We start from the raw sequence: 26,370 nt of genomic DNA on the forward strand, positions 1-26,370 counted from the left end.
GAAGAGGGAGTTTCAAGTACTGAGAGAGAGAGACTGAGAGAGAGAGGGAGAGGAGGAGAGAGAGAGAGAGAGCGCGCGCGCGCTAGATGGACACCCTGTCATGCCAAAATGTAGAGTGCAGATGATATCATAGTTCTGGGTTAGGTGTCCCCCTTTAACAGGCTACTCTCTCACACATGCCTCCATGTGTGTGTGTGTGTGTGTGTGTGTGGATGTTAATGTGCGGGCAGAAGCGTACATCATTTAAAGGCTCTAGTGTGTCCTTGTGTTCGCTCTCCAGATCAGGGCTTGGCTGAACCCTGATCTGGTGTGCTCCTTTTCCCCAGTAACCGGTCTTAAGGGATCCATGTTATCTAGTCTTTGGGCTGCGCCGGTAGCTACACCGGCCTTCACAGTGCTGTCCAGAACGCCTCTTAATACTGAATGCCTGCACACTTTAATGACGTTGCAGTGAATCCCGTCAGACCGTTAAGCAATAGATTGTTTCCCCCCCCTCCCCTTTAAATTATTTGTGTTGAATCACGCCATGTTTGTGACTATTAAGTCTTCCGAAGGGTAAAGCATTCCCCCCCCCCCCCCCCCAAGAGTTACCGGGCCAAGAAAGCCGAATTGGTGACTTTGACAAACGTCCAAGTGAGCATCCCAAGTTCAGTCTCCTGTGATATAGCGGTAGAAATCTGGAAGTCGGTGTATACTGTGTCATGTGCGTGCGTTAGGTTAGAGTACTTGGTTGTACCGCGGCGATGGACTTTGTTTGGGGCCAGTGGGTGTTCATGTATCCTGTGTTCAGTTGTACATTTGTTTATTAAAAAATATTATTTGATCTTTGTCCCCTGTGGTGTCAGTATGTCTGGGTGAGTTTGCTGGGTCAACAGTTCTTCGACTCGGTCTAATAAGGAAAATCGAAACACACATTTTACACAATTAAAAGTTAATGTGCAAAATGACTTTTATTTATAAAAGTGTGGCTAGTGAGGCCAGCCCATTCCCATCTAGACAATACAGTTTACATTGCTTGCGTCAATGGATTTCAGTGCAAATATTTGTCACATAAACATGGGATATTTTTCAACGCATTTGCTTTGGTCACAATACAGTATCTAATACACTTGGCTGTTGGAACACTAAATAAAAAGTAGCTTACATAAATATATTTTAACAGTAGTAGAGTAGTAAACAGGAGTCTCCATGGAGTGACGATATACACTGTACAGAGATGAGTCAGAGAACATACAGGATACACTTGGCTGTAAGAACACTAAATAAAAAGAAAATAAATAGATTAAACAGTATTTGGCCAATGGTTTTCAGCGCTTATTAGGTCAGAATTAATGCATCTCTAATGAGGCAATATAAAGCTTCATTAGGCCTCAGTAGAAACAGTGAACGACCGGGTTCTCAGAGGAGTACAGCTTCCTCTTCACCAGTCGGTATTCGGGCCTCAGCTTCAACACCTCCTCCCCTACGAGTACGCGTCGGAGCGGCGACCAGCCGTCGCGGTCCGCCTTGAGCACCACGGAGAGCTCGAAGGTCGGGGTGACGTTGGGGTCCGGCCGGATGACCCCCAGTGGCTTCAGCACCGGCCCGTCTTTGCGCCCCTCCTCCTCCTCCAGGTAGACCATGATGAAGGCCCCCCGCAGCCCGCACGGCTCCCCGGCAGAGGAGCGCTCCACGTCGCCGGCCACCTTGGCGGTCATCCGGCGGGGCAGCAGCAGCACCTGGCAGCGGAGGACGGAGCGCTTGGCCTCCGAGAGGCACCGCTCGATCTGCCCCACCATGCTCCGCTGGAGGAGCCTCTCCTCGTCCTCCGGACCAAGGTCCATGTCGGCTTCTAACGGGGAACACAAGTCAATTAGTTCAAGCAAATATAAGCGCTGGACCTACATGGTCCAGTGCTTAAAATAATGCAAAAGTTAAGCTATCAAGCTTGTCATAACTGTAATAAGGTAGCCTATGTAGTAATGGCTATGCATAACTGCTGTTTTGCAATAGAAAAATGTGAGTCATACGACAAGCGTTTCGTAGTATCAGCAGGTCTAAGGTGATATACCAGCTGACACAAGACGCGTCTCAATTACATCAGCAGGACTCCTATCATATAGCAGGTCTCGGATATCAATGACTTTAACTACGAAGAGGCATAGAAGACCTGAGGACTTCACTGTAGGCGTACAACACACCTGTTTATTTTATTCAAACTTTCATTCACTTACTTGGCGAGTTTTTTTCGATTTCATCGCAGCTCTCGACGCTTCCCCGGCGATCGGCCAAACTCGTCGCTTTGTTAGACGTGAATGGAAATAAATACTTTCCGATCATCTTCAAGACGCTCTCCTGCTCCGAAGAAGGCATCGGTCCTCCGTGTCCGATAGCAAGAGCCGTGGTATAGACCATAATGACAATAATTCCCCTCTCTCTCCTTCGCGTCGTGCGTGTCTGTGTAGCTCCTCCATGTAGAAAGGTTGCATTGAGCAGGAGCCGGTGGCCTCAGCTTTATATAGAGAAGCTCTGTTGCGTCAGCCGCTTCTTGCTGCGGTGTGACCGGCCCGTGAGCCCCGCCCCCTTCCTAGCTCACAGTCGGGGGGAGCCGGCTGGTTGGATGAGGATAACGCAACATGTCCAGGCATTGCACGGAATAGTACCCAAGATGCGCAGCTGAGCTAAGTCACGTACAGGGCTAATTTCAACTGTAAAATTACAGTGTCATCATCAGTATTCTTCTATAGTAAAAGTCATTATGAGTATGGTCGTGAAAAAAATGTAACTCTACTTCATAAATAGGCTGTATGATCCTTTTACTTTAATCTCACAGTGAGAGGATTTTTTAAATATCGATTGATGCAATAGTTTATCATGGTGCGACGGGGGATTCTACAGAGTGGCCTGATTCTTGTGGGTCTACCACTGGCAACTTCTCTTTAAATGCTTTTCTGTTTCCTTCCTTTTTATACCCAGCCCGAATGTTCCAGAATATACATTCTGAAGAAGTGTACGTGTATGTTTGTGTGTCTGTGTGTGTGTTAGTGTGTGTGTGTGTGTGTGTGTGTGTGTGTGTGTGTGTGTGTGTGTGTGTGTGTGTGTGTGTGTGTGTGTGTGTGTGTGTGTGTGTGTGTGTGTGTGTGTGTGTGTGTACCCGTTTGTGCATATTTGTGTGTGTGTGTGTGCCTGTGTTTTAATTCCAAGTCTAGCCACAGGCAGCCCGTGGGGCCTTCCTGACTCACAGGTGAGTCAAATGGTCTAGCTACTCCACCATACACACGCACACACACACACACACACACACACACACACACACACACACACACACACACACACACACACACACACACACACACACACACACACACACACACACACACACACACACACACACACACACCTGGGGGGGAGGGGTCAATAAGAACCTGGACTGTTTCCTTTGATTGTTCTCAGGAAAATCCCCCTAAGAGACGTTTTTCTTTCTCTTTCGTTGTGTTCGGAGGAATACTAGATAGCAAATGATTAGGATTGATGTTAAATGATACAGCCTGACACAAGCTTATCCATGGCAGTGGAGACAGAGAACAGAGCACAATGGTTGCATAGAAGTTGTGCTCATACATGGCGGTAGAGACAGCCAGGGAACAGAGCACAATGGTTGCATAGGAGTTGTGCTCATACATGTCTGAGTCACTGCTTTAAAAAACCCTCCTCTGACCTCACAGCGCTACAGCCAATCACAGTGAATGGGTGTGTTTATGACACCCAACTAACTTCCCCGAAAGAACTTTGATTCTATGGAACTGAGGGGGAATTTACCATGTTGTATGCACGAGTGCTTATGTAGATCTGTTTGTATTTGAACAGGTAATAAATAATAAATGAATGATCAAAATGTTGATCAATTGTGTTTGTGGTAGCGCTGTCACATGCTGCTCACTATTTTCTCTTTGAAGGTAGTAATAAGTAGATAGTTGGTATTTTGTTGAATAAAAGGTGTTAAAGGTGTAAAAGTTATAAAATAAAATAAAAAACAACATTGATCCTGAAGTTGAGCCCAATAATAGTTTATTAGACACTAGCAAGTCTAACACTTCAGTATATTAATATTTGAATAACTTTTACAGACTGAATTTTTTTCACTGATCACTGCTATCCCTGTTCCAACTCTTCAACTCTTCTTCCAGGACACCCACCACTGAGCTCAAGTGACTCACTGCGCATGCTCAAAGACCCGGTTAGCCAAACATAAAGCAACGCAACAATTGTTATAAAAATGTATATATGAGTTGGAAAACATCTACACAATGACAAACATTCACCCTTTCACGTACCCATTCACACATCGATGCGATGTCAACCATGCAAGGCGACAGCCAGCTCGTCAAGAGCAGTTAGGGTCAGGTGCCTTGCTCAGGGACACCTCGACACTCAGTTAGGAGGAAGTGAGGAACTTATCAGCGACCTTCCAGTTAACAGCATACCCGCTCTACCTCCTGAGCCACATACCGCCCCATTGGTCAAAAGGAAAGGTGCTTGCCTGTCTGAGAGAACGACTGACGCAAGTCCAGGCTGCTGTTTCAGAAGCATCAGCTCTGCTATCTCAGGTCAGGAGGCGTGGCCTTGGATTCCTACCCGGCAAGCAGGGTGCGGAGAGCAGCAGGCAGGTGCCCTGTGACTCTGCTTTCCCTCCCATAAACATCACGTCATGCTAGCATGTCCTGGCATTCCCCTTGCCTTCCTTAATTATATGTTCCATACTTCAACATGTGTTTCAAACCTTTGTCTTCCACCGCCTGGATGAATGAATTAACAAATGATTGTTTGGGTTATAGTCTGCCTGTCTTTCAGTCTGCCTGTCTGTCATATCAATATGGAAACAATTCTAACTCCTATCCATATCTATATCCAATAGATTCATCGTTGAGCTGCCTTTATTGGGGTTGAGGGTACAAAACCAACCAACCAACTGACGTGTTTTCCAAGGTGCATTGTATCAAATTTAAACATGATGTAGCTTAAAATAACATGGACATATCTGTAGTCATTACTGATTGATAGTAAATTAAATAATTGTATTAATTACATCACATCCTAAAAATGATATATTCTACAAATAAAGAATGCTGTTTATCTGTTTACAGTCGATAATCCTAAACCACTCCCACTCTCGTTTCCCAGCAAGGCTACCCTAGCTCGCTCACTTAGCACAGACAGCTAGAGTTGGCAGCTGACTGTTAACATGGTTTCTTATTATTCTGAAAGTCATTTATATGTGTATTTTGCGATAAGTACGATTTTATTATGTGTAGAGTATGTGACACAGTGCAGAGTGCCCTGTCGAAAACCAAGGCCATACACACACACATCCATGGACACACACGCGCACACACACACACACACACACACACACACACACACACACACACACACACACACACACACAGACACACACACACACACACACACATCCATGGACACACACACACACACACACACACACACACACACACACACACACACACACACACACACACACACACACACACACACACACACACACACACACACACACACACACACACACACACACACACACACACACACACACACACACACACACACACACACACACACACATACATTTTAAGCAGACAGCCAGATGGCGCTGTTGCAGTGCTTTTCCACTCCATCTCTAATGTTCAGGTTGGCGGATAATAAACCCATCACCTGAACAAGGGGCGTGTCCAGTGTGGCACCAGATAAAGTCTGACCCATGTTTATGGGTATAGAAGATCAAACGGTACAATGTAACTTCCTCGACGCAATGTTCTTCCATTGCAGTTTATAGGAGTATTTTTCAAAGTTTTCCATCCAGTCCAATAAAAAGTTAATTCTTATGGTCTAATTCCACAAACCTATTTTATTAATAGGACCCTAACCCTACCTATGTATGGATGGCACTGAAAAATGAACTACTTTCCTAAAAAATCGTGAAGAATAAGGCAGCAGCTGCCCTCGTTAGAATCCTTAAATTACCGTAATGAAGGCAGTAATGTTCAGTGTTATAAAGTTGATGATTCAAATTTATGATCGTTTTGGAGGATGTAGTTTGTGATGCTGTGTTTCTAATAGCCTACACTTCTTCCATTTCAATGTCAATGTTCAAGATGCTTTTGAAGCATAACAGGAGTGTCAGTTCTCTACAAAAAAGACACGCAATGAAAGTATTCCTTTGCAATATTTTACAAATTTTTCCATAATATTCATTAACACACAGATTGAAGAGCTGGATCCAGTTTATATCAGTCCTTTGAAATCCAAGTTAATAATACTTTAATGTAATTTTGCTTCTTTCTTTCAAGGCAACGACCTGCTGGCGCAATGCCTGCAATTTTTTGTCTTCTGCCGCGTTTCCACTGCAGGGTGCGGAACGGATCGGATCGCAAAGGTGCGGTAGGGAGGGGGCGGTATAGCCCAGCTCAGTCCCGAGGTCGCGTTTCCACTGCCGACAGTACCCTTTGTGGTAGGCCGGATGTCGATCGCCAAGGCAGCTACGTAAACATCGTAAAAAAACGTCTTCCTCCCCAAGTTAAGTTAATTGTTAATTGTAAATAATAATACCTCGAGGTTATTGTTCGTTTGATTTTATCCCCGCGTCACCCGGAAGTGACGATTCTGTCGACCAATCAACGGAGGGGGGGGTGTAGCTAGAATTTCACGGGACCCTTTCAGGCGTCTGGTCTCGTTTTGGGTACCGCAACGGAGGAGTCCCGAGAATGGGGCCGGAACGGGTACGGCAAAGTCCGGGTCACGCCCACTTTTGGCGGTGGAAACGCGACCCGACCCGCACCTTTGCGATCCGATCCGTTCCGCACCCTGCAGTGGAAACGCGCCACGTCAATTTGAAGCTCAATCTCATTTGGAAGGGGGCTCAGTCTGGCCTGTGATATTTGTTTCTCTTTGTTGTTGTTTTGTTTATTTTGTGCACAGACGATTGTATACAAATTATTCATGGTTAAAATAAACTATTTGGACATTGTGTTTTAAAGTTGACCATTAATTGCTGTTTGTTTCTTTTTGTTCTGACTTAAAAGGTATCTTAAAGGTATCTTAAAAGATAAACGATTATTATTCTTAGGTGACACACACTACTGAAAATGTACTTACAAATATTATAAACCTTTTCTGCCGCTAGATCTTCCGCACTGGACCTCGTAGTGCAAGTTACTTTAACAAAGAAAATATGTTTACTATTTAGCAGGACGAGTAGAATGGAAGTCAAATAAGAAGTTGAAACAGCTTAAATAAAAGTTACTTGACCACTTAATATCACCAAAACATCAATTAATATTAAGTTGTTGCAACTTAATTAAGCATTAATTCAAGAGGTAAAACCAATCATGTTGAATGTACCAAAGTAATTGGATTAGTCTGATTAAAATAAACTTGGATTTACTCAAAGATTTCAGAGTTTTAGAAGATTTCATTTCATTTGTTTAAGTTTAACCAGTGTATTATTTTATACAGTGCACTATGTAATATCATATATAGGCCTAGAATGATGACGTCAATCAATAGGCTGATTGAAATGCAATGAATTTGGCATTAATAAGTTATATTAATTGTAAACGACTTCTATTCTTAAAAAAAGGTCCCATCCATGATTGAATCGGCGCAATAAGATATTCTTGGTACAGACTCGCATTTAATTGGACGTATTCACCGGCCTTTTGTTCCGCCAACGACCCACGCTGCAGGATGTGTGTGAGTGGCCACCATACCACAAAGAATGTGGATCGACCCCCATGCGTGAAATGCACAGCATTCCTTTGGAAAATAGTGAGGCTATCGAAAGCAATTGCTTATTTAATCATGACTTATAAAGCTTGTTTTGCATACAATGTTGCCATCTAACCGATATAGGTCCAAGTAGTCCTATTCAACTGTAATACAAAATAATAATAACGAAAATATTGACTCTAATTGAAAACATTTATTTAAAAAACGCTGGCCTAGCCATTATAAATTATATCGAAATGAATGCCATAAAACCATCACCATCGGCTCTACGATGCAAATTCATAAGGCTACATTTATCATGGAAAACAGGCCAGTTGGTCCGAACGGGCCAACCAGACATCAGTGTTGCCAGATTGAACCAGATTTCCCGCCCAACCTGGCTGAAGCCAGTGGAAGAGGAAATCTGGCCCAATCTGGCAACACTCCCAGACCTGCGTCACAGCAGGGCGTCTCCGTGCCCTCCAGTTATAGTAACGGGCCGTTGGATCATAACAGATCGGACGCTAGTTGTATGCCCACTCGTTGGCCTAAACTACTGCATGCTTTAAAAATAGACCGAGGGGGGATTTAAAAAACATTCGTTTTTTTAAGAGCTTCACTAGTATTTGCCTCAGAACATGGAGCTGGATCGGCGGCTCTTGTTGGCTCACTGCACAGCCCACACCCTGTTGGTGGTGGCGGGGCTCCTGGTGGTCGTCCCCCTGGCTCTCAACGGCTCTGCGTTTAAAGGGCGTTGTGCTCTTTTCTCTACGGGATACTGGATGACTGAGAACCGCAGTGAGCTGACGGGACAGTCTGGGGACGTTTCTCATCTGGTGGTGCAGCAGTGGGGCCCGCCGGCCGCCTGCCAGTTCGCTACGTTTGTGGGGATCTTCACGGTGTTGTACGGCGCCGCGCAGGGCTGGAGGTGCCTCTTCTATCTCCATGGACGGCATGACGAGTGAGTGACTGTGTTTGTACACAAACAACGTCCTGCATTGAAGATTTACACTTTCCTAGGCTACTTTCATGGCCCCGCCTTTATTATGACCATTATTTTGAATATACGTTTGTGCACGGCTTCGGAAGCGTTATTTACTTACATTTTAACTTTATATAGGAAGCCGGGCTTCCTATATAAAGTTAAAATGTAAGTAAATAATACGAATCAAAATAATAGATCCAGTGTCTGCAGGTTAGCTAAGGTGATATTATATAATGGTATCCTATATGCTTGTGATATACACTTGTACTTACTACGTGGGTATCTGATCTCGTCTCTCAGCACGCTGATGTCCTCATTCCTGACCGTGCTGCTCAGCCTGTGTGTTCTGTTCCTCTCCGGGGGGGCCAGCTTCACGCTGTCTCTGGGGCTGGCCTCCTGGTGCGACACGGTCACGGACGGCAACGCGCGGCCATTCAGGTGGGTCGGCTGGTGTGACTCCACTTGGCTGGACTTCAGCTTTTGTTTTTTATGAGTTAATGTCGATAGTTAGACAGTGTTAACGACGCATAAAGGTTAAGAATGAACTTTATTCATCTTAGATATTGAATATGGATAGTTCCTTCCTATCCAAGTTATTGTTAATCGTTTTGGGACTAATGTGAATGAACCAAGGTATATTTCATACACACATGTTCTGGGGCCATGAACCACAGCAGTTGGACGTGTGTGGATAAATTGACCTATCGCGCTCGGGATTACATAACCGGGCCTGCTTTGTAGAAGTAAACACATCATGTGAGAGCCTGTTTTCCAGTCCTCCAGGGGAAGGAAAAGAGAAAACAAAATAAACATTATAGTTGATTAAATGATGCAAGGCCCTGCCTAACTGACCACACTAGACTGCCACGATTGTTCCTGGCAGTCTAGTCAGAACACCAGCACACATGACGCACACACAGGATTTCATTCTGTTACACACAACAGTGGAAGTTCCTGCCGTTACGTTGTGGTTTGTGTTGACGTGCTGACATTAAGTTTGGTTAATGTGTGTGTGTGTTTCTTTGTTGCCTTCACTCAGCTGTGCCCAGTCCCAGTCCATCCCCCTCTACCTGGATGTGGACACCTCCTCCTTCTACACAGACCTCACGCTGGCGCAGGTAGGGCACGCATCTCAAGGCACACGCGCGAGTCTACTCACACAGGCACCCAACCATGCATACATAAGCACGCACACACACGTAACCTCACACGTGCACACAAGCACGGACACACAAGCATGAGCATATGCACACGCACATACAAACCAAAACACAGATCTTGAAACCAAAACACAGATTTTGATCTTAAAAAGTTGAAGTAAACCAATCAGAAATGTATTTATTTATTCCTAACAGTAAACCTTACATTGTAAAAAAATAATTAAATTTAAAATAAAACTTCAAAACTACAATCACCGTAGCAACGCATTCTCCCCTATTCCATGGGAGTGTATTGCATCGAGATACTAGTCCCTCCCTCACAGCCCCCCCTGTCTGACGCTGTCTGACCCGTGTCTGACCCCTGTCCCCAGGCCTCCCTATGGTTTGTGACGGCCCTGTGGCTGGCCCAGTCCGTCCTGTCCTTCCTGCGGCTCTACCACTCCCACAGCCAGCACATCAGCGGGCCCTGTCTGCCCCGCGAGAAGGAGCTGCTGCTGGCCCGCTCCCCCTCGGAGGGCTGCCCCACGCCTCCACACCTGTCCTCCACCATCTTTGTCTGACCGCAACCAAAATTATACGTTTACCGCCCTAGAAATGTTTTGAGGAATTACTACAAATTTACGGTCAGCGCTTTTTTTTCTATGAGTTAGTTTCATCTCAATTTTCCTTCAGCTTAAATCATTGTCCCAGTGCTGAAATCGTGTTGCCAAAGATGAATTTGCTGACAGCAAACAATCATAACCATTACAATGAGTGGCATTGCATTGGTTATAAAGAATGTGTTTGTGTACTAGGAATATGTATTACTGCATGAGTACTTAAGTAGAAAAGATATGTCTATTTTCTTTATGGAGGACATTTTTCATAACCATTAGAAACAAACAATCACAAACGCAGAACACAGCTACCATGAGAAGATCTGGCATGAAGGGATTAGAATCGGGAAAGAGAGAAAGGTTGTATTCCTTGAGCTAATGATCACACAGTGTTTTCCAGGAGCTACAGCTTGCCATGCGATCATAATTGTACTTTTTATTTTTTATTTATTTGAGTTACGTTCACATATCCCGCACTAAATACTACCTGTGACCCTGGGCTCGTCTCAAGTCCAAAGATTCGGTTTGGTTCGCTTTCAGTCTGCCAACCTGCATGGCTTACATTATTCTGATAGGATATTTATGTGTTTTGCAAAGTATTGCATTCCGGCACTCCCTGAGCGTGTGTCATTTGGGAGAATACACTTTTAATCCTGGAGGTTATATTCTGGTGTTGCACTGAAGCTCTTTAAGAGTGAAACATGTGGTAGGATTGGCGTGAGCGAGCCACAATACTGCGTGAACATGCTGACTTGAACGTTGCCCATTGTGTGATGTGCATTATTGTGTCGTTATTCCTCTTGTTCTCTCTCTCGCTCTACTTGTGAAGACTCTGTGTATGATGCCGTCTACGTGGAGGCAGCTTCTCATGGGGCGTAACGTGAAGCGTTTATCTCTACCTCCGTTGAAATTGGCCGAGACTTCGTTCTGGTCAGAGCTCGGTTGCATTTAGCGACAGAGCTATGAGTGACCAGGTACAGTTTGAATGGCGGAGAGAGATTTGTGTGGAGCCCAAAGGGGTGTAGACCATGTGAGTGGTGGTTTCTAACCCTCACATGTAGTTTTAGAACCCCAGCAGCTGTAATGACATGTCGACGGTGGAAAACAGAAAGTCTGAAGGAAAGATGGATGAGACTGAATTTATGTATTTTGGGTAAAAATACATAATACCATTTCTGTATTTCGATACTTTTTTTTTCTATTTATCCAATAAATACTTGATTGTTATGAATTCATAATCCCTTGTTCTGTGTTAAATGGTTTGCTTACAAGAATCAGATGATCAAATGATATATAATTATTATTATTATAATTTTATATATGATAGTTGAGAGGGTGACGTTCGGTATATGATTAATATCCCTTTGTAATGTGAAAGCGTTGGGGAGCGGAGAAGCACAATAGACCAACAGGGGGCAGTGTAACACCCTTACAATAAATAAAGAACTAGAAATATTACAACGAAGAACAGCTCAACCAATCAGATCCTCATGTCCCATATTGAACGTGTACCCGTGTTGTTTTGGTCCTGGTTTCGTACAGTTTTCGTTTTTCTACAAAAAAAAAGAATCGCACACACATGTCGAAATAAGGACCGAAGGAATAACTCAATCGAAAATGAAACTCTCGGATATAAAAAAGTGCAAAGTGCCGGAACTACGATCCAAACTCAAGGAACTCGGACTGGACCCAAAGGGGCTGAGGGCTGAACTTATCGGGCGGTTATGGTCCGCGCTGGAGGCAGGACTTCAGATCAGTCTCCCATCGATCGAGAGCGACCGAGACAGCAGAACTAATGCCTGCAAGGTGGAGGTCGGCCCACACAATGACATCCCACCATCGCCTTTGGAAACGGATACTCACGACATTGATGTCACGTCGACCTCAGCCCCCGTCTCCACCATGACGTCCTCTTACATCTCATGCTCTATCAGAGAGTACGCAGACACCGCCACGCAGACAGACACTGCCCCTCAGACAGACACTGCCCATCAGACAATAGACTGTAGTTCCATGTCAACACGGCCGGTGGACCACCACGCCATGGTCGGGGAGGGTGGGCTTTCAGCGGAGCGACCAACCCCCCTGCTCGAAGAAGACCCGGCGCAGGGTCAGACATCACTACATGTCCATGACAGTGAATTCAGATTAGCAGATTCGAGCCAGGTGCCTGTTTCTCGAGACGCGGAGGAGGAGGAAGAGTCCCAGAGCTGGCATGGAGAGGAGGGACGCACCGGGATTGCCAGAGACTCGACCCGGTGGGGAGAGATGGGAAGGGCTTTCTACGAATTCAAAGAGGAGATCCGCTACAAAAGGTGACGACATATCGCCCTGGACGATGTTGTGTGTTTATATCTGTGAGGTGTTTAAGTGCAGACCAACAGAAGGTCATCGTTGCATGACGTCATCATCACTATTGATCTATTATTGATTCTGCTTGAGAGTCTGAGCACCGACGAGTGATACTAATTGTCCTATCTTCCCACTTTAAGAGCCAAATTCACACCGCCTACCTATCAGACAGAACGAGAAGTTGTGGAAGAGGAGAACGAAAGTGTCCGAATAGATACGTGTAAGTATTTTGAACTGAAAAAGTATCATCCCGTCTTCTATTTAGTTTCATGTTACCATTTCTGCATTATGGGGTATACAGCTGGTCATAGGACATAATGGACTCCAATCAGAATGTAAGGGTGTTCTCTTGATTGAGGTGAAGGTGTGACGGCGCCATGGTCACATACATTTAAAACCAAAGTGTTATTCTCATGGCATGTCTCTCTTTACCGACCCCACAGCGGCCAGCGACCTGCACTTTGAGACTGACCCCGACGGCAGCAGCGGCCGCCCTCTGTTCCCGGAGCGGTTCCCCCTACTGTGGTCGGGCTGCAGGCTGACCCACGGCCTGCGGGGGGGCACCAGGGCCAGCTTCGAGGTGAGGCTGGAGGGGGAGGCCCACGCCCCGGCCGCTGCCCTCCCCGGCGGGCAGGCCGCAGCGGAGCCACGGCCGGACGCACTTCGCCTGAGGGTGGGCTGGGCCCCGGACACCAAGGCCTTACCGCTGGGTATGGAGCGGAACCCTGCCAAACAGATGGTTCATGTGTAATAGGCCTTTATAAAAGATGTGTCGGAGAAAGGTCAAAATTGTACTTTCCACGATTGAAAGTGTAGTTATTGGTTTCATAAGTAATTGCCTTCAGAAATGCTAACAGATTAAAAAAATTGTTTTGTTTCTATATTTTTACTAACTGTCTCCATTCTCCTCTCTCGCTCTTCACCAGGTGAGGCTGAGCTGTCTTATGCCTACGATGGGCGGGGCAGAAAGGTTACCGGGGGTAGGGAGGAGGCGTTTGGCGAACCACTCTCAGACGGCGATATCATTGGCTGTTACCTAGTGAGTGACACCTGTCTGCTGTATGATGCTTTCCAACGCAACAACTCCTCCTATACATTTGCTAGTTATTTTAAACCATTCTTAATTCTTCTGACACCACATTTGTGTGTGTGTGTGTGTGTGTGTGTGTGTGTGTGTGTGTGTGTGTGTGTGTGTGTGTGTGTGTGTGTGTGTGTGTGTGTGTGTGTGTGTGTGTGTGTGTGTGTTTGTGTGTACGAACGTAGCTGTTTTCCGCAGACGGCGTGGCAGAGATGTCCTTCCATAGAAACGGGCGTCCGATGGGCGTGGCCTTTTGTCTGGGCCCCTCGGTGCTGGGGGGCAAAACACTGTTCCCCCATGTCCTCTGCCGGGGCTGCTCTGTCAGGTTCCGGCTGGACCCCTCTGGGGGCCCCTGGTACCCTGGTCCCCCCGGGGACACCCCCCTGGTGGCTCTGCCGGCGGCCGACAGGGTGCGGGCCCCTCCATGCCCTCGCTCCAGAGCAGACTGTGAGGTGAGGCGTTCATAGCGGAGTGGGGGGAGATCCTCTCTGAACCCTCTACCGTCCCACTCATCTATCATCTGTTGCACTGTTGAGGTGAGGCGTTCATAGCGGAGTGGGGGGAGATCCTCTCTGAACCCTCTACCGTCCCACTCATCTATCATCTGTTGCACTGTTGAGCAGTTCTGTGCAACACGGTCATGATTAAATCCATCCACATGGTGATTTCATACACCGAAGACACTAATGTGACTGGAAGAAATGACGGCTGTGTTGTAACCCTTTCATACACATCCATACAAGGACTGTAAATAATAGAAAAGCTGTAACATCTAAAGAAGGGCTTTAATTCTATTGTCAACATTATTGAGCTTAGAAACATGCAATTAAATGTTTCCCCCTGCCTTTCTGTTTGTTCCTCCCCCATCTGCCAGGTGATCATGATGGTGGGTCTGCCTGGTTCTGGGAAGAGCCACTGGGCCAGGGTCCTCATGGACCAGCACCCGGAGAAACGCTACCAGCTGCTGGGCACAGAGACGCTCACAGCCAGCATGATCGTCAGTTCATCCTGACTCGACACCCCCCCCCCCCATCTAAGACATTATGAAATCAATATTTTCTGCAGTGTACTTATCCAAGTGTGTGTGTGTGTGTGTGTGTGTGTGTGTGTGTGTGTGTGTGTGTGTGTGTGTGTGTGTGTGTGTGTGTGTGTGTGTGTGTGTGTGTGTGTGTGTGTGTGTGTGTGTGTTTGTAGGGTGAGGGTCAGAGGGAGAGGCAGTTGCAGCAGGCCTCTCAGTGTTTGACCGAGCTGATCAAGATGGCTGCTCGCAAACCAGGAAACTACATCCTGGACCAGGTGAACCTCCAAGATTAAAACTGCATCAGTTGTCCACCGATTTGTAAAGATCCACTAGCGTTATTAGATCGAATTCAGCACTTATCTAGCCGATAGTTGCTTGGTTCATTCCCTTGTTGCCTTCCCTCTGTCTACTGGCAAGCAACCCAAAGAAAAATGGCTAGAATCATCAACAAAAGTTAGCAAAATACTGAATACAAAGTACTGAATTCTGAATGACTTTGTAACATGAAGCGAGTAATAACTAATAACATATATTTATACGGGCCGTGCCCTGGACCCAGTGTTTGAGTTGAGCCAGCCCAGTGTTTGAGGTCAGGCAGCAGAGTGTTGACCTCCTCCGGTCTCCTCTCCTCCGCTCCACTCCTCATTCTCAGCTCAACGTCTTCGTCTCGGCGCGGCGCCACAAGCTCCAGCTGTTCGCGGGCTTCCAGCGGGCGTTGGTGGCGGTGGTCGTCCCGCCCACAGAGGAGTGGAGGAGACGGCTGGCCCTGCGCCAGGCCCAGGACGGCGAGCGGATCCCCGACACGGCCCTCCTCAAACTCAAAGGTTCAAACCGCGTTTTTTTTATAAAATTGGGCCAAGTTGTTGTTCTTCAGGTTCCTTCTCTGGTTGTCTGGTGCAGTGTACTACTTCACATCAACAACTGCACTTATAACTGGCTTATAGCCAGGTTTATTGACCTAATCTTTAGCAAACGCCCTTTTGGTTCTTTGCAAAGACCGTGCCGGCCTGATCTATATTAAACTGTGAAAATAAATATTGAGATCGCCTAGGAAATCTGATGAGGATAGGAGACTTCACAAACAATGATTACAAGGATTACAATTTTCCACACCTGGCCTAAACAGAAGTAATGATAATAACCCCTCAACAAAAGCAGGTTCTTTTTAATTAGTCATTTCAACCATAGACACTGACTGTGCCACTAACAACAACAAAAAAAAAGAACGCTCAACAAGGGTGTCAGAGAGTTAGGCTCCTAATGAGATGTGTATCCCCTCTCTCCCCCCTCAGTGAGCTACAGCCTGCCCGAGCCCCAGGGGGAGGGGGTCCTCCAGGAGCTGCTCTTTGTGGAGCTGCCCCAAGAGGAGGCGCGGGCACTCCTCCACACCTACAGAGAGGAGGCGCAGCGCCTGCTGCCCCCCGTCCCTCCACCACAGAAGAAAGCCCGCCTCCGGAAGAACAGAGGCTTCGGCCCGCCCCCTTCTCACGGCCACCAATGGAAGAGGAGATACGGTGAGTGACAGAGCATGGGAACTCCTTCTCAGGTGAGCGTTGAGTGCTGAGTGATGCTATTTGTGTTGTAATGCAAACAAAGTAATGTCAATGTTTGTTTTCTAGCGGGAAGTGAAAACGTGTTCCACCGGCAAGCCTGGGGACCACAGCCCATATTTGTAAGACCAGTATTATCATTGCAGTGCTCGACATTTTAAACTGAACACAAGTAGAGCTGGGGTGTGTAGGTGTGGCTGAGGCACAAGCTCATCTCATTAGAAAATCTGAAAGAAAATTCCTATCTGCCACACCCACCAACCACGTTTCTCTCACCTTGCTTGAACAACATGACCACGCACTAGGAGAAACCTCTTCCTGGAGTTTAAAAGCTGTAGAGTAGACTGTTAGCTTACTGACTATATACTATCAGCTTATGGCACGGTAGGGTTTGCATATAAAGACACATGGAGCTTAAATGCTCATCTTTGGATTCAATTGTGCTTCTTCTTGCAGTGGAACTCCAGCCATCCAGGCCATGGATCTTACTACAACACAGCTGTTGGCTACAGCGGTTACCAGGGTCACTGGTAACCCCCCCCCCCCCCCAAACACACTAAGTCCACTGGATTCACGGCAGGGATGTTGCAAGCAGATGGTAGCTGGTTGAGGCTGACTGAGTTTTTCGGGGTTTTAAATCTACAGTGCGTACTTTAATATTTTTAAGATTTTAATAGTATTGATCCAATGTCTTTAAGAGATTGCCTGTGCACACTACCTGCTCTGACTTTTTTTATTTCTAGCTTGATTTGCATAAAGTCATGTGAAGGTTTTCTGTATAGCTATTCTAAAAACAAATCAATTAGTAGATTTTTATTCTTTAAAACAGTGCAATTTTTAAAATGTATTTCATTAGTAAGAAATTGTACAGATCTTTGTATGTAAAAAGAGAAAAGCCCAAAAAGTATTAAAACCATAACATTTGGCAGATGAACATCATTCTTTTTCGTCGTGCTTTTGTTGGTCTGAGCTCGTCTGCTCCGGCCCGATAGATGCGTCAGGCCTGACGAGTTGATAGAGCAGGACAGCTCCCTTGGCCGAAGGACAAAGCTCTGACCACAGGGGCCTGGAGCTGTCCAACTGCAACAGCTCCTGCATTGTTACACAAGGATAATACAATGAAGAAGGAGCACATTTTATAAAAGCATACGGAGGGATTCTGCAATGGGCCATTTTCTGTCTGTACAAATGGTTGGCACGTTACTATGATCTGTGAGTGATGAATACGATCCCTTACCTTTGTGCTGAGGAACACGATGTCTGTGGACTCATTGGCCTCCGCTCCACCTCTCCAATACAACTCCCTCACTTCCTCTGAGGTCAAGGAACAGCTGCAGATAAAAACATTATGAAAGGCCTGATTCAATAAAGACTCCACACCTCAATTTATAGTCACTCAAAAGGTCACTTGATTATACCATCTGATAAGTTGCCCATAAGTCTTATTCATCATAAGACACTTATTTGTATTTGTTACATACCACTACATGGGTTGTTTAAATATGTGTGCAGTGTTTTACAAAACTATGCATTAAAATAACCTGAACAAAAGTAAAAGAAAATCCAAGAGTGAATGTCTGATTTGCTCATTTTTAATTCACCTTGATCGATAGATTAGTACTATTTACTTTCCAAACAGGAGTAACGTGTGACTTTTAATGCAAAGCGTTGGAGATGGATGGTATGGGTGGTGCTAATACAGTCCGAGTCCCAACCTGACGTAGAACTCTGCGCTGGGTCTGCCTGCGCTGGTGTGGTTCAGCGCTACGCCCATCAACACGGGCCCTCCCAGGGAACCCAGCGGCACGTTGACCTGCCCACAGGAGAACAGGAAACACTGCCGTTGGTTCCTGCCCCAACAAGACCACCGTGTAAAGAGCCACCAAACACTGAAGTCCAACTAAAGGAACAGCAACACTTCTGGTGAAACCGTAGTAGCTCCCATTAACCGTATTAATGGGAGGGTTATGATTTGACAACACTGACCAATTACCACAAATCGGAAACAAAAACAGAATCCCTGGTGTTTGGGAGGTTTCCCTTGGTTTATTCCTGCGGTCGCCCTTCCTTTTCATTGGTTGAGTAGAGGCCTACTCAGTGTTCTGAACTAAAGGTCACCTCGTCTCTGATCTCGGCACAAACGGAGCTGAAGATCTCGGAGACGACCGCCTTGGGGCTCCGCTGCACCACGGCAATGCTGATTGGATCCTGACTCACACCATCGCTCACACAGGGGCACACTGCCTGGAGGGAGGGAGGGAGGGAGGGAGGGAGGGAGGGAGGCAGAGAGAGGCAAGAGTAAGCGATGACCGAGACAAGGTGAGGGAGAGAGAGAGAGGTCACATTATGAGCAGGGGATGTTAAGTTCAGAATGTTGCATTCGCACTTTTGGGAGAGTTATAGCCAGTCAATTTCGCCATTCTGAATATAGAAATGATTGATCCAAATGGAAGCCATTCAAATAATAGAAGGTATTTATTCGACCATTAAAATCCCTTATTGACCAGTGTGGATTGTGGGACAGTGGTTACTAGCACATTGCTTCTTCTGGGTTTTTGCTACAACTTGTTTAACGACACAGGTCATTATGTGTCACGTTTGACCAACCAGTGTTGAGGTCCAATCAGTACCTTCCACATGTCCTTCCAGCCTCCAACTGTGTGTGATCTCTGGTCTAGGCACCCAGGTGCTTCTCACCTGTGGCTCTGGGTGCTTCTCACCTGTGGCTCCGCCTCCAGGTACTTCTCACCTGTGGCTCCGGGTGCTTCTCACCTGTGGCTCCGCCTCCGGGTACTTCTCACCTGTGGCTCCGCCTCCCGGTACTTCTCACCTGTGGCTCCGGGTGCTTCTCACCTGTGGCTCCGCCTCCGGGTACTTCTCACCTGTGGCTCCGCCTCCCGGTACTTCTCACCTGTAGCTCCGGGTGCTTCTCACCTGTGGCTCCGGGTGCCCCCCTGGGATGTCCAGCAGCCCCCCGGCCTCCGCGACCCGCTGGCTCCTCCTGATCAGCACCACCTTCCCGTCGCTGGTGCACAGGACCCCGCCCACCCCCAGGGGCTGGGCCAACAGGCCGCACGGATCATTCAGCTCCGTCTCTCCTCGCTGCCGCAGAGCCCCGGCTCGCTCGGACCAGTTGGTGCCCAGGAAGTCCTTGTAGGACGTCAGGCCCAGCCGCAGGGTCAGGCGAGGACCGGCCTCTGCTCGTGTAGAGCCCCGGACCCCGGGGCCACAGCCTGGGTCTACACCGGCCAAACAGCCGAAGGCTGGATGGTCACAGTCTCCATTTCCTTGTTGATAGCGACGGCCGTCAGTACACTGAGGCGTGGGATTAAAGGCACCTTCCCCTTCGGGACATCGGCGCTCTTCTTCACCCCTGTCACACCCATCGGTCGTTGGTTGGCGTTGCTTTGGAGGCACGCATGGGAGATGTTTGGTAAACTGACAACCGGTTTGGGAGGGGGGAAACTTGGAGGAGTCGAAGGTAAATGAGTGCAGTCTGAACTTGGAACCGTTGAAAAGCCAGGGCTCCCTGGTGACACGTTTTGCCCACACCTCTTCTATGTGGCTCTCTAGCGCAGCATCTGTTTGTCTGTTGAAGCTGGGAAAGGGATAACAAATTATATTTACCTATACAATTAGCTGACTATAAATTATTATGTTTGAATAATCAAGAACTTTAGTTAATTTTTCCATTTTGACAATTTATCAAACAAACCTCTCCGACACCTCCACTTGGACCTCGGCCTCCGCAAGTCCACGCCAGACCGCACACTCCAGCAGCACGGACACGTCAGGGTCCATCTCTGACGCACGCACGCACACGCACACGCACAAGTTTAAATTACAACAGTCGTCTTATTTTACGATCTTCTAAAAACATCAACATCTGAAGTACACAGCATTCCTCCTCCTCAGTTAGCTTCGTCAGACTATGTTACAGAGTAGGGTCATTGTGTTGGAACAGACCTCCACCCAGACGGGTTGTTCCACGTTACCTTGGAGAGGCACTGGAGCGCATGACGCGGACACAGGATCTCTACCTGGTTGGACAAATGTGCGTGAAAAGTCTTCCTCTTTCTTTTTTGACGTGTCTAGAATAACTTGAACAGTACTGCCACCCACCGGAAAATAAATCTTACAACTTAAAACCTTGTTTGGCGTTATAAGAATATGTTCATATTTATACATCTATACACACACACTCTTTACCGTATTTTAAAATGACTCAACAACCTTTGCCGACGCTCATCCAACATATTGCGTAAAGGTTGGATTTACACAGGGGATTGACCGCTTGTGATGCAAAGTTTCATTGACGAATGGTTCCTACCCGGACCCATTTCAGCAGCACCCGGCGGCACAGCTGTGTTATGAAACTGCTGCATGTGAGGCGGTGCTTGTGGTATGTTTACTTTGGCGTCTTCTCATATAAATTGTATCGTTTTCTAACATATTGCCGGATGAGATATTTGTCTGTAGGCCTGTTACGCATGAATGGGTCATAATCTCGAGTGAACGTCCTGCAATCTGTGGTTTACAAGCGAACCGCTGTTAACCTACAGCACTATTCTTCAAATAGTTAAGTTTAACGACTTAACTAAAAAGCTTTCGTAGGCATAACCATCAGCAGTGCTATCCTGAAGTTGTGTATCTTATATGTTAGTGTTATAGTATGAAAGTGATCAAATCGAATTATTTGACCAATGGGTGAGCGACAAAGGTCAGCCAAACAGCTGAGCTTGCAGGTCAGGTAATTTCATTCACAGAGTCCTCTGCTTTCAGAGCGGCATCGCGTGACCCTTCTGGAAGAAACAATGTGAGTCTTTCCTTTATGAACTGACTCATCTACGTCCAATGGAATCCCACTGAGGTGTAACAACTACCTCAAGTCAGGTGAGCCTCTTTAATGGGTCATTTACTTTTGAGCTTCATTTTGACTTCTGTTTTGGATCGATGCTTTTACTTTGCTACAGTTTTAGTCCAATTTTTCAAAAATGTTATATATATATATATATATATATATATATATATATGATTTTGATATATTTTCGTCACAGGTACTGTAGCTGTTTCTCACGATGCAGTTTGAGGCTCAGCTGAGTCTCTGTCGTAGGTGTCTCTGGAGCTACAGGAGTGGACTGCGGATGCTGTCCCTGAGCTCAGCCAACAGGTATTGTGTGCGAGCGAAACCAGACGATATGTCAGTTACTTTTCTTAAAGTTGATCCCATTCCCAACACTCTGGTATTCTTTGGGTTTTCTTTGCAGAGCGGTCGTGAGCTATTATGAACTCCTGGGGGTCAAACCTACTGCCACCTTGGAGGAAATAAAGCATGCATTTTTTGCCAAATCCAAAGAGGTATGTGCTCTGGTCAGTGCAGTGGATGCAGTTGCATAGGATTGGCATTTTTTGAAAATTGTTAAGATTATTTCAGTTTACACAATATGTATTTTCTATTTCCTGCTTTGTTTTGACAAACAATTCAATCAATTCTGCTAACGAGCTACATCCATATCATGTTATTGTTGTTCATAAGGTTGCAACTGTGTATCCTTATGAACAAGGTTCTTGGACTGCATTTATACAGCGCTTTTCTAACCAGTGGCCACTCAAAGCGCTTTACAATACTGCCCAACATTCACGCATACATCCCCCCCCCCTCCGCTCCTCTGCTGCGCAGGTCCACCCGGACCGCGACCCGTCCAACCCGGCGCTGCACAGCCAGTTCGTGGAGCTGAGCGAGGCGTACCGCGTGCTGGGCCGCGAGCGCAGCCGGAAGGAGTACGACTTCAAGCTGCGGACGCCCTACCGAGGGGGCTGGGTCCCGGGGCCGGGCGCCAACATCCGCACCGGCTCCACCGGCTTCAGAGCCAGGTGTGTGTGTGTGTGTGTGTGTGTGTGCACCTGCACACACTGCAACACAATACACTGACTGGAGTGACTGTATTGCACCGTAGCGCACGCTGTAACTCGAACAAATCATTGACGATGTGCTACTAATATCTTCTTAATGACGCTTCTTCTGTGACGGGGTCTGCCGTAGTGAGGAGTCCCATGACAACACGCGCTACTGGGAGCAGTTCACCCAGTCCCAGGCCCAGGAAGTCACCCCAGAGGAGTGGGAGCGCAAGAGGAGGAGGAACTTCCGTCTGGTGGGCTACTGCCTGCTCACCATGCTGCTCAGCGTGGGCAGCCACTTCTTCTTCTTCAGGTGGGGCCTTGTGTATTAAAAAATGGTGGGAGGTATTCTAGTCCGCTGAGCAATGGGCCAGAGAGCAAACGCCATGGATTGTACATATTTATAATTCGAAATTCGTCCCAGCCTTTATACCAAAGATACTCTAGGGTATATAGCATATAACCGCGTTTTCTGATTACAGTTTAATGTAACAGTAAGCCAACATCAACATCAACACCGCAACTGCAAATGAACCACACAGAGATAACCATGTCAACCGGTCAAACTAATTTTCTTTTTGCGATCATTCTGCGCGCGTGTCCGCCGTGTTGATAAACAAATAATCCCCCAAATCATTGATGACCTTACCAATAAATAATGTTTCTAGAAACGGGCTGTGACGTTCGCTAAGCCCCTGCACGTGCAATCTGCCAGGTATTGCCTCACTATGATGGAGTAGGAAAAGCATCCAGTGCATCCACGACTAGGCAGTCTTACATCAGCCGTGTACACCCAGTGTCTAATGCATACAACAGCAGACATGGGCTTTGTGCGGCGTGCTAGGGAGCGTGCTGTTTTGGAATATATGTGTTTCCATATCACAGGCCACCAGGGACACCACGTCTGAGGCGTCTCACAAACCAGGCCAACAGCCCACATAAGCCCCTTAATTAGTTCATCAGCTCAGGTCACTTGTGGCCTGGCGGGAAAGCTTGTGACTTCATTTGCATATCGGTGTTGGCCAAGAGGCTGTTGAGAGGCACGTCACCGAGACCGCCGTTAACCTGGAGTGATGGACATTATGGGGAAACAGCAGGGTTGTATACTATTGGAACAAGGGAAGTTATATTTAAATACACACACACACTCCTACTTTTATCCTTATTTGTTGCTCCACATTTTTATGCCTTGTCTATGAAAAAAATATTTTCCTTTTGAACTCGATAATTATGTTGAGAATGTCCCGTCCAGCTGTGGGGGATGTCGGTCAACCATGTTTTCAGCAAACTCATTTCACTCATTAGTCTTACTTTTGATTTGATGTGAGTAGATGTTTTGGAGATGAATATTTGCCGTCGGGATGATTGTTAACATCTAGCATCACTCTCTGCATACTGAACCGAGAGTGATCAACATTGTAACTCATTCTAGTGGTTCTCTACTTTCCCCTTTCAGGAAACTGGAAGAGATGCACTCCAATTTCATGGACGAGAAGGACCGCAACATCACAGAGATCTACAACCAGTCCAAAGAGAGGGCGAGGTACAGAAACCCAGAGTGTGGAGAATGGATGGATGGATGAATGAATGAATGAATGAATGCTGGTAGGATTCTGAAGGTACTTGGGGATTACAAACTAAGTGTATTCATCTGGTGGTGATAGAATGCAAAAAGGAAATGTGTGTTACTTGACAGTAATGTAAAACCATGGATACAGAGGTTATACACCTATTAAGTGTATATGTATAGCCACAAATATTCAATCAGATGTATTCATGTGTGTGTTCACATTCAGGGTCAACGGCTTCAAGAAGCAGACCGAGATTCTCCGTCAGAAACACGCAGAGTTTGTGGAGAAATACAATCTGCCCAACGTGGACGGGGGTGAGGAGAAGTAGCCCTGGGGAACGGACTCGAACCTGCGACCTCTGTGGACGGGCAGGCAGAGAGGTTCGTACAGGGAGCAGGTGATTTAGAGATGGTGAAGAGACGGTTCTTCAACTCTGTGACGCAGGAGTGTGTTCTATGTGCCGGCCGTTAAAAGGAGCTCCCGGGTTTGATGGGGAAGACATTCAAGGTAACACCGAAACAAGGAATAAAGGAACAAGCAGAGATGCCCGATACCCATACACACGCAAACACACACACACACATACACACGCACACAAAAGCACACAACCACACCACAAAAACCAGTTGGAAACAGAAATACCCATACTGTATAAGTTGTGTAAGTGCATATACATTGGACGATGCAGTCACATGTCATTTGAAAGACCTGTGGCCAACCACACCCTTTGTTTGGAAGAGAACTGTTGTGTTCCATGCAGACATCTGAAGACCGACATACAACCCAACAAAACACAAACCATAACTTTATTATTAGCAAGAGAGGGTTTTCAACCCTCATCTCTCAGTGATTGCATCATCTGGTTAAGGTACATCATGATCTTACTAGACAATGGTAGAAACACTCAGTGTTATTAAGTATCTTAAACTGTCAAATGATTGTTATTGCAATAATACTGCCAGGCCTCATTCCGTGTAAAGGAGTAGTGTAGTTCCTATGTGTGACCCGCAGAGGGCGATGTGTTGGACGGCTGCCGTTAAGATGACAGAAGATGCACTGGATTTGTTTCTCATCAACCCTTTCAGGTGTAAATGTACATTTCAGTTGAGTCGGTTCAGGTTTTGCCCACACTTGTTCTATGTGACGGGCTCTGTTTCGTCCTTCAGTTCAGTCCTGCCGTACGTCCTCTATAATGGAAACCAGAGCTGTGACTGAGCTATTTTTAAGAGGTTTTGAATCTATGTGTTTTTATGCGAGTCATTTAGAATAAACAAATGCTGTAATTGAGTTTGAGATTACTGGAGGAAGGATATTATGGTACTGCCCAAACAGTTTCCACATTATTACAACAATGTTGTGGTTGTGGTTTTTAATTTTTAAAATGCTTTCTAAAATTAAAAACTTCTGATAAACATTTTAGTCCAATTAATTTCATCATATCTGGTACCGGGCCATAAATCAACAGCGGCAAACGATTATTTAAAACATAAAACGGATGGATAAAAAGAGAATCGACTGAATGATGTAAAGAGAAATAGGCTGATAAAGACAGCGGAAAATAAATTCTAGTAGGCAACAGGGCCTTTTTAAATTGGGTAATGTGGTAAACATGTTGCCTGAAGCAAACATGATAAATCAGCTTCTCTGATCTACGTTCCTCACAACCTCTGGGGAATCCTCCATGGAGACTAAAGTCAAGCCAGGCTGGAGCACTGTGAGAGGATCGACTGGCAACAGACTTTTGAACGGCACAATCGTTTGATACCATTTGGCATTGAGTTAATAATTACACAAACATTACCTGCTCTTTATTCCTATAGTTTTGTCATTATGGGCCTCCTGGCTGACTACTCGACAGGAGATAACGTGGCCCCGCATAAACTACACAGCCCTCATCCTCAGGAGCCGTGTGAGTGCCCTCTCATAACCCAAACACATCATGAGAAGACACTCAAGTCGGCAGGCACACACACACACACACACACACACACACACACACACACACACACACACACACACACACACACACACACACACACACACACACACACACACACACACACACACACACACACACAGAGAGAGCAACAGACTAGTCTTGATGGGTTCATTCACATGTTCGGGGCTAGGAGCTTGCATTTTCAAATATTCTGATTAATTATGGATCTCCCCTGAAACTCTGGTAAGATAATTGAGTTATGAATCGAATAGTAAATTGAATAGCCTATACGAAAATAGCCTACTATCTAGGCTTGGATAAAGCGCACGAGTGCTGCCGTGGTTAAGAACGCTCCATTGATCTTTACCTATCCGCTACTGGTAATAAAGAGCGGCGTGTACAGACGGAGTGACGCGGTCAATAATTGACCGGCTGATCGGCAGATTGAAAGGAGGTCCT

General features: G+C 46.3%; 6 protein-coding genes across 13 annotated transcripts in view; 4 read left to right on the plus strand and 2 right to left on the minus strand.

Moving 5' to 3' along the window:
• Nucleotides 1-819: 819 nt before the first annotated feature.
• si:ch211-39i2.2 (DNA damage-inducible transcript 4-like protein-like) lies at nt 820-2,480 on the minus strand. The gene is made up of 2 exons (XM_056600468.1): nt 2,214-2,480; nt 820-1,831 (listed from the first exon to the last, which is right to left on the minus strand). Exons 1-2 carry the CDS (start codon nt 2,392-2,394, stop codon nt 1,371-1,373), a joined length of 642 nt encoding a protein of 213 aa, XP_056456443.1. The 5' UTR covers nt 2,395-2,480; the 3' UTR covers nt 820-1,370.
• A 5,750-nt stretch (nt 2,481-8,230) lies between these two features.
• Nucleotides 8,231-11,738, plus strand: zgc:153018 (Transmembrane protein 179-like). The gene is made up of 4 exons (XM_056600351.1): nt 8,231-8,722; nt 9,047-9,184; nt 9,786-9,864; nt 10,278-11,738. Exons 1-4 carry the CDS (start codon nt 8,400-8,402, stop codon nt 10,464-10,466), a joined length of 729 nt encoding a protein of 242 aa, XP_056456326.1. The 5' UTR covers nt 8,231-8,399; the 3' UTR covers nt 10,467-11,738.
• Nucleotides 11,739-11,849: 111 nt separating this feature from the next.
• si:ch211-107m4.1 (heterogeneous nuclear ribonucleoprotein U-like protein 2) lies at nt 11,850-18,609 on the plus strand. Its single transcript, XM_056600287.1, has 11 exons — nt 11,850-12,817; nt 12,995-13,074; nt 13,298-13,564; nt 13,781-13,893; nt 14,118-14,384; nt 14,807-14,929; nt 15,127-15,228; nt 15,606-15,777; nt 16,246-16,467; nt 16,573-16,625; nt 16,960-18,609. The coding sequence occupies exons 1-11, from the start codon at nt 12,120-12,122 to the stop codon at nt 17,035-17,037; spliced, it is 2,175 nt and encodes a 724-aa protein (XP_056456262.1). The 5' UTR covers nt 11,850-12,119; the 3' UTR covers nt 17,038-18,609.
• nudt22 (nudix (nucleoside diphosphate linked moiety X)-type motif 22) lies at nt 16,960-20,828 on the minus strand. Of its 7 annotated transcripts, none has more exons than XM_056600290.1 (7): nt 20,713-20,828; nt 20,499-20,539; nt 20,219-20,306; nt 19,438-20,101; nt 18,622-18,747; nt 18,219-18,316; nt 16,960-17,834 (listed from the first exon to the last, which is right to left on the minus strand). In XM_056600290.1, exons 1-7 carry the CDS (start codon nt 20,757-20,759, stop codon nt 17,501-17,503), a joined length of 1,398 nt encoding a protein of 465 aa, XP_056456265.1. In that variant the 5' UTR covers nt 20,760-20,828; the 3' UTR covers nt 16,960-17,500. The 7 variants fall into 7 exon arrangements, with proteins under 7 accessions (XP_056456265.1, XP_056456268.1, XP_056456269.1 ...); XM_056600293.1 differs by having other exon boundaries at nt 20,499-20,543; XM_056600294.1 differs by having other exon boundaries at nt 20,470-20,543.
• Nucleotides 20,810-25,804, plus strand: dnajc4 (DnaJ (Hsp40) homolog, subfamily C, member 4). 2 transcript variants are annotated; one of them, XM_056600296.1, is made up of 8 exons: nt 20,810-20,905; nt 21,286-21,396; nt 21,561-21,673; nt 21,771-21,861; nt 22,184-22,377; nt 22,547-22,714; nt 23,858-23,944; nt 24,198-25,804. In XM_056600296.1, the coding sequence occupies exons 3-8, from the start codon at nt 21,582-21,584 to the stop codon at nt 24,298-24,300; spliced, it is 735 nt and encodes a 244-aa protein (XP_056456271.1). In that variant the 5' UTR covers nt 20,810-20,905; nt 21,286-21,396; nt 21,561-21,581; the 3' UTR covers nt 24,301-25,804. The 2 variants fall into 2 exon arrangements, with proteins under 2 accessions (XP_056456271.1, XP_056456272.1); XM_056600297.1 differs by lacking the exon at nt 20,810-20,905 and adding an exon at nt 20,916-21,081.
• Nucleotides 25,805-25,978: 174 nt separating this feature from the next.
• The window catches only part of vegfba (vascular endothelial growth factor Ba), a 10,880-nt gene continuing 10,488 nt past the window's right edge, over nt 25,979-26,370 (plus strand). Inside the window, exon 1 of the mRNA XM_056601136.1 lies at nt 25,979-26,370. This exon is cut by the window's right edge and continues 1,127 nt beyond it. The gene's annotated coding sequence lies outside the window, so the exon portion shown is untranslated.

The sequence above is a fragment of the Gadus chalcogrammus genome, chromosome 10 (genome assembly GCF_026213295.1).
Source record: "Gadus chalcogrammus isolate NIFS_2021 chromosome 10, NIFS_Gcha_1.0, whole genome shotgun sequence".
Lineage (NCBI taxonomy): Eukaryota > Metazoa > Chordata > Actinopteri > Gadiformes > Gadidae > Gadus > Gadus chalcogrammus.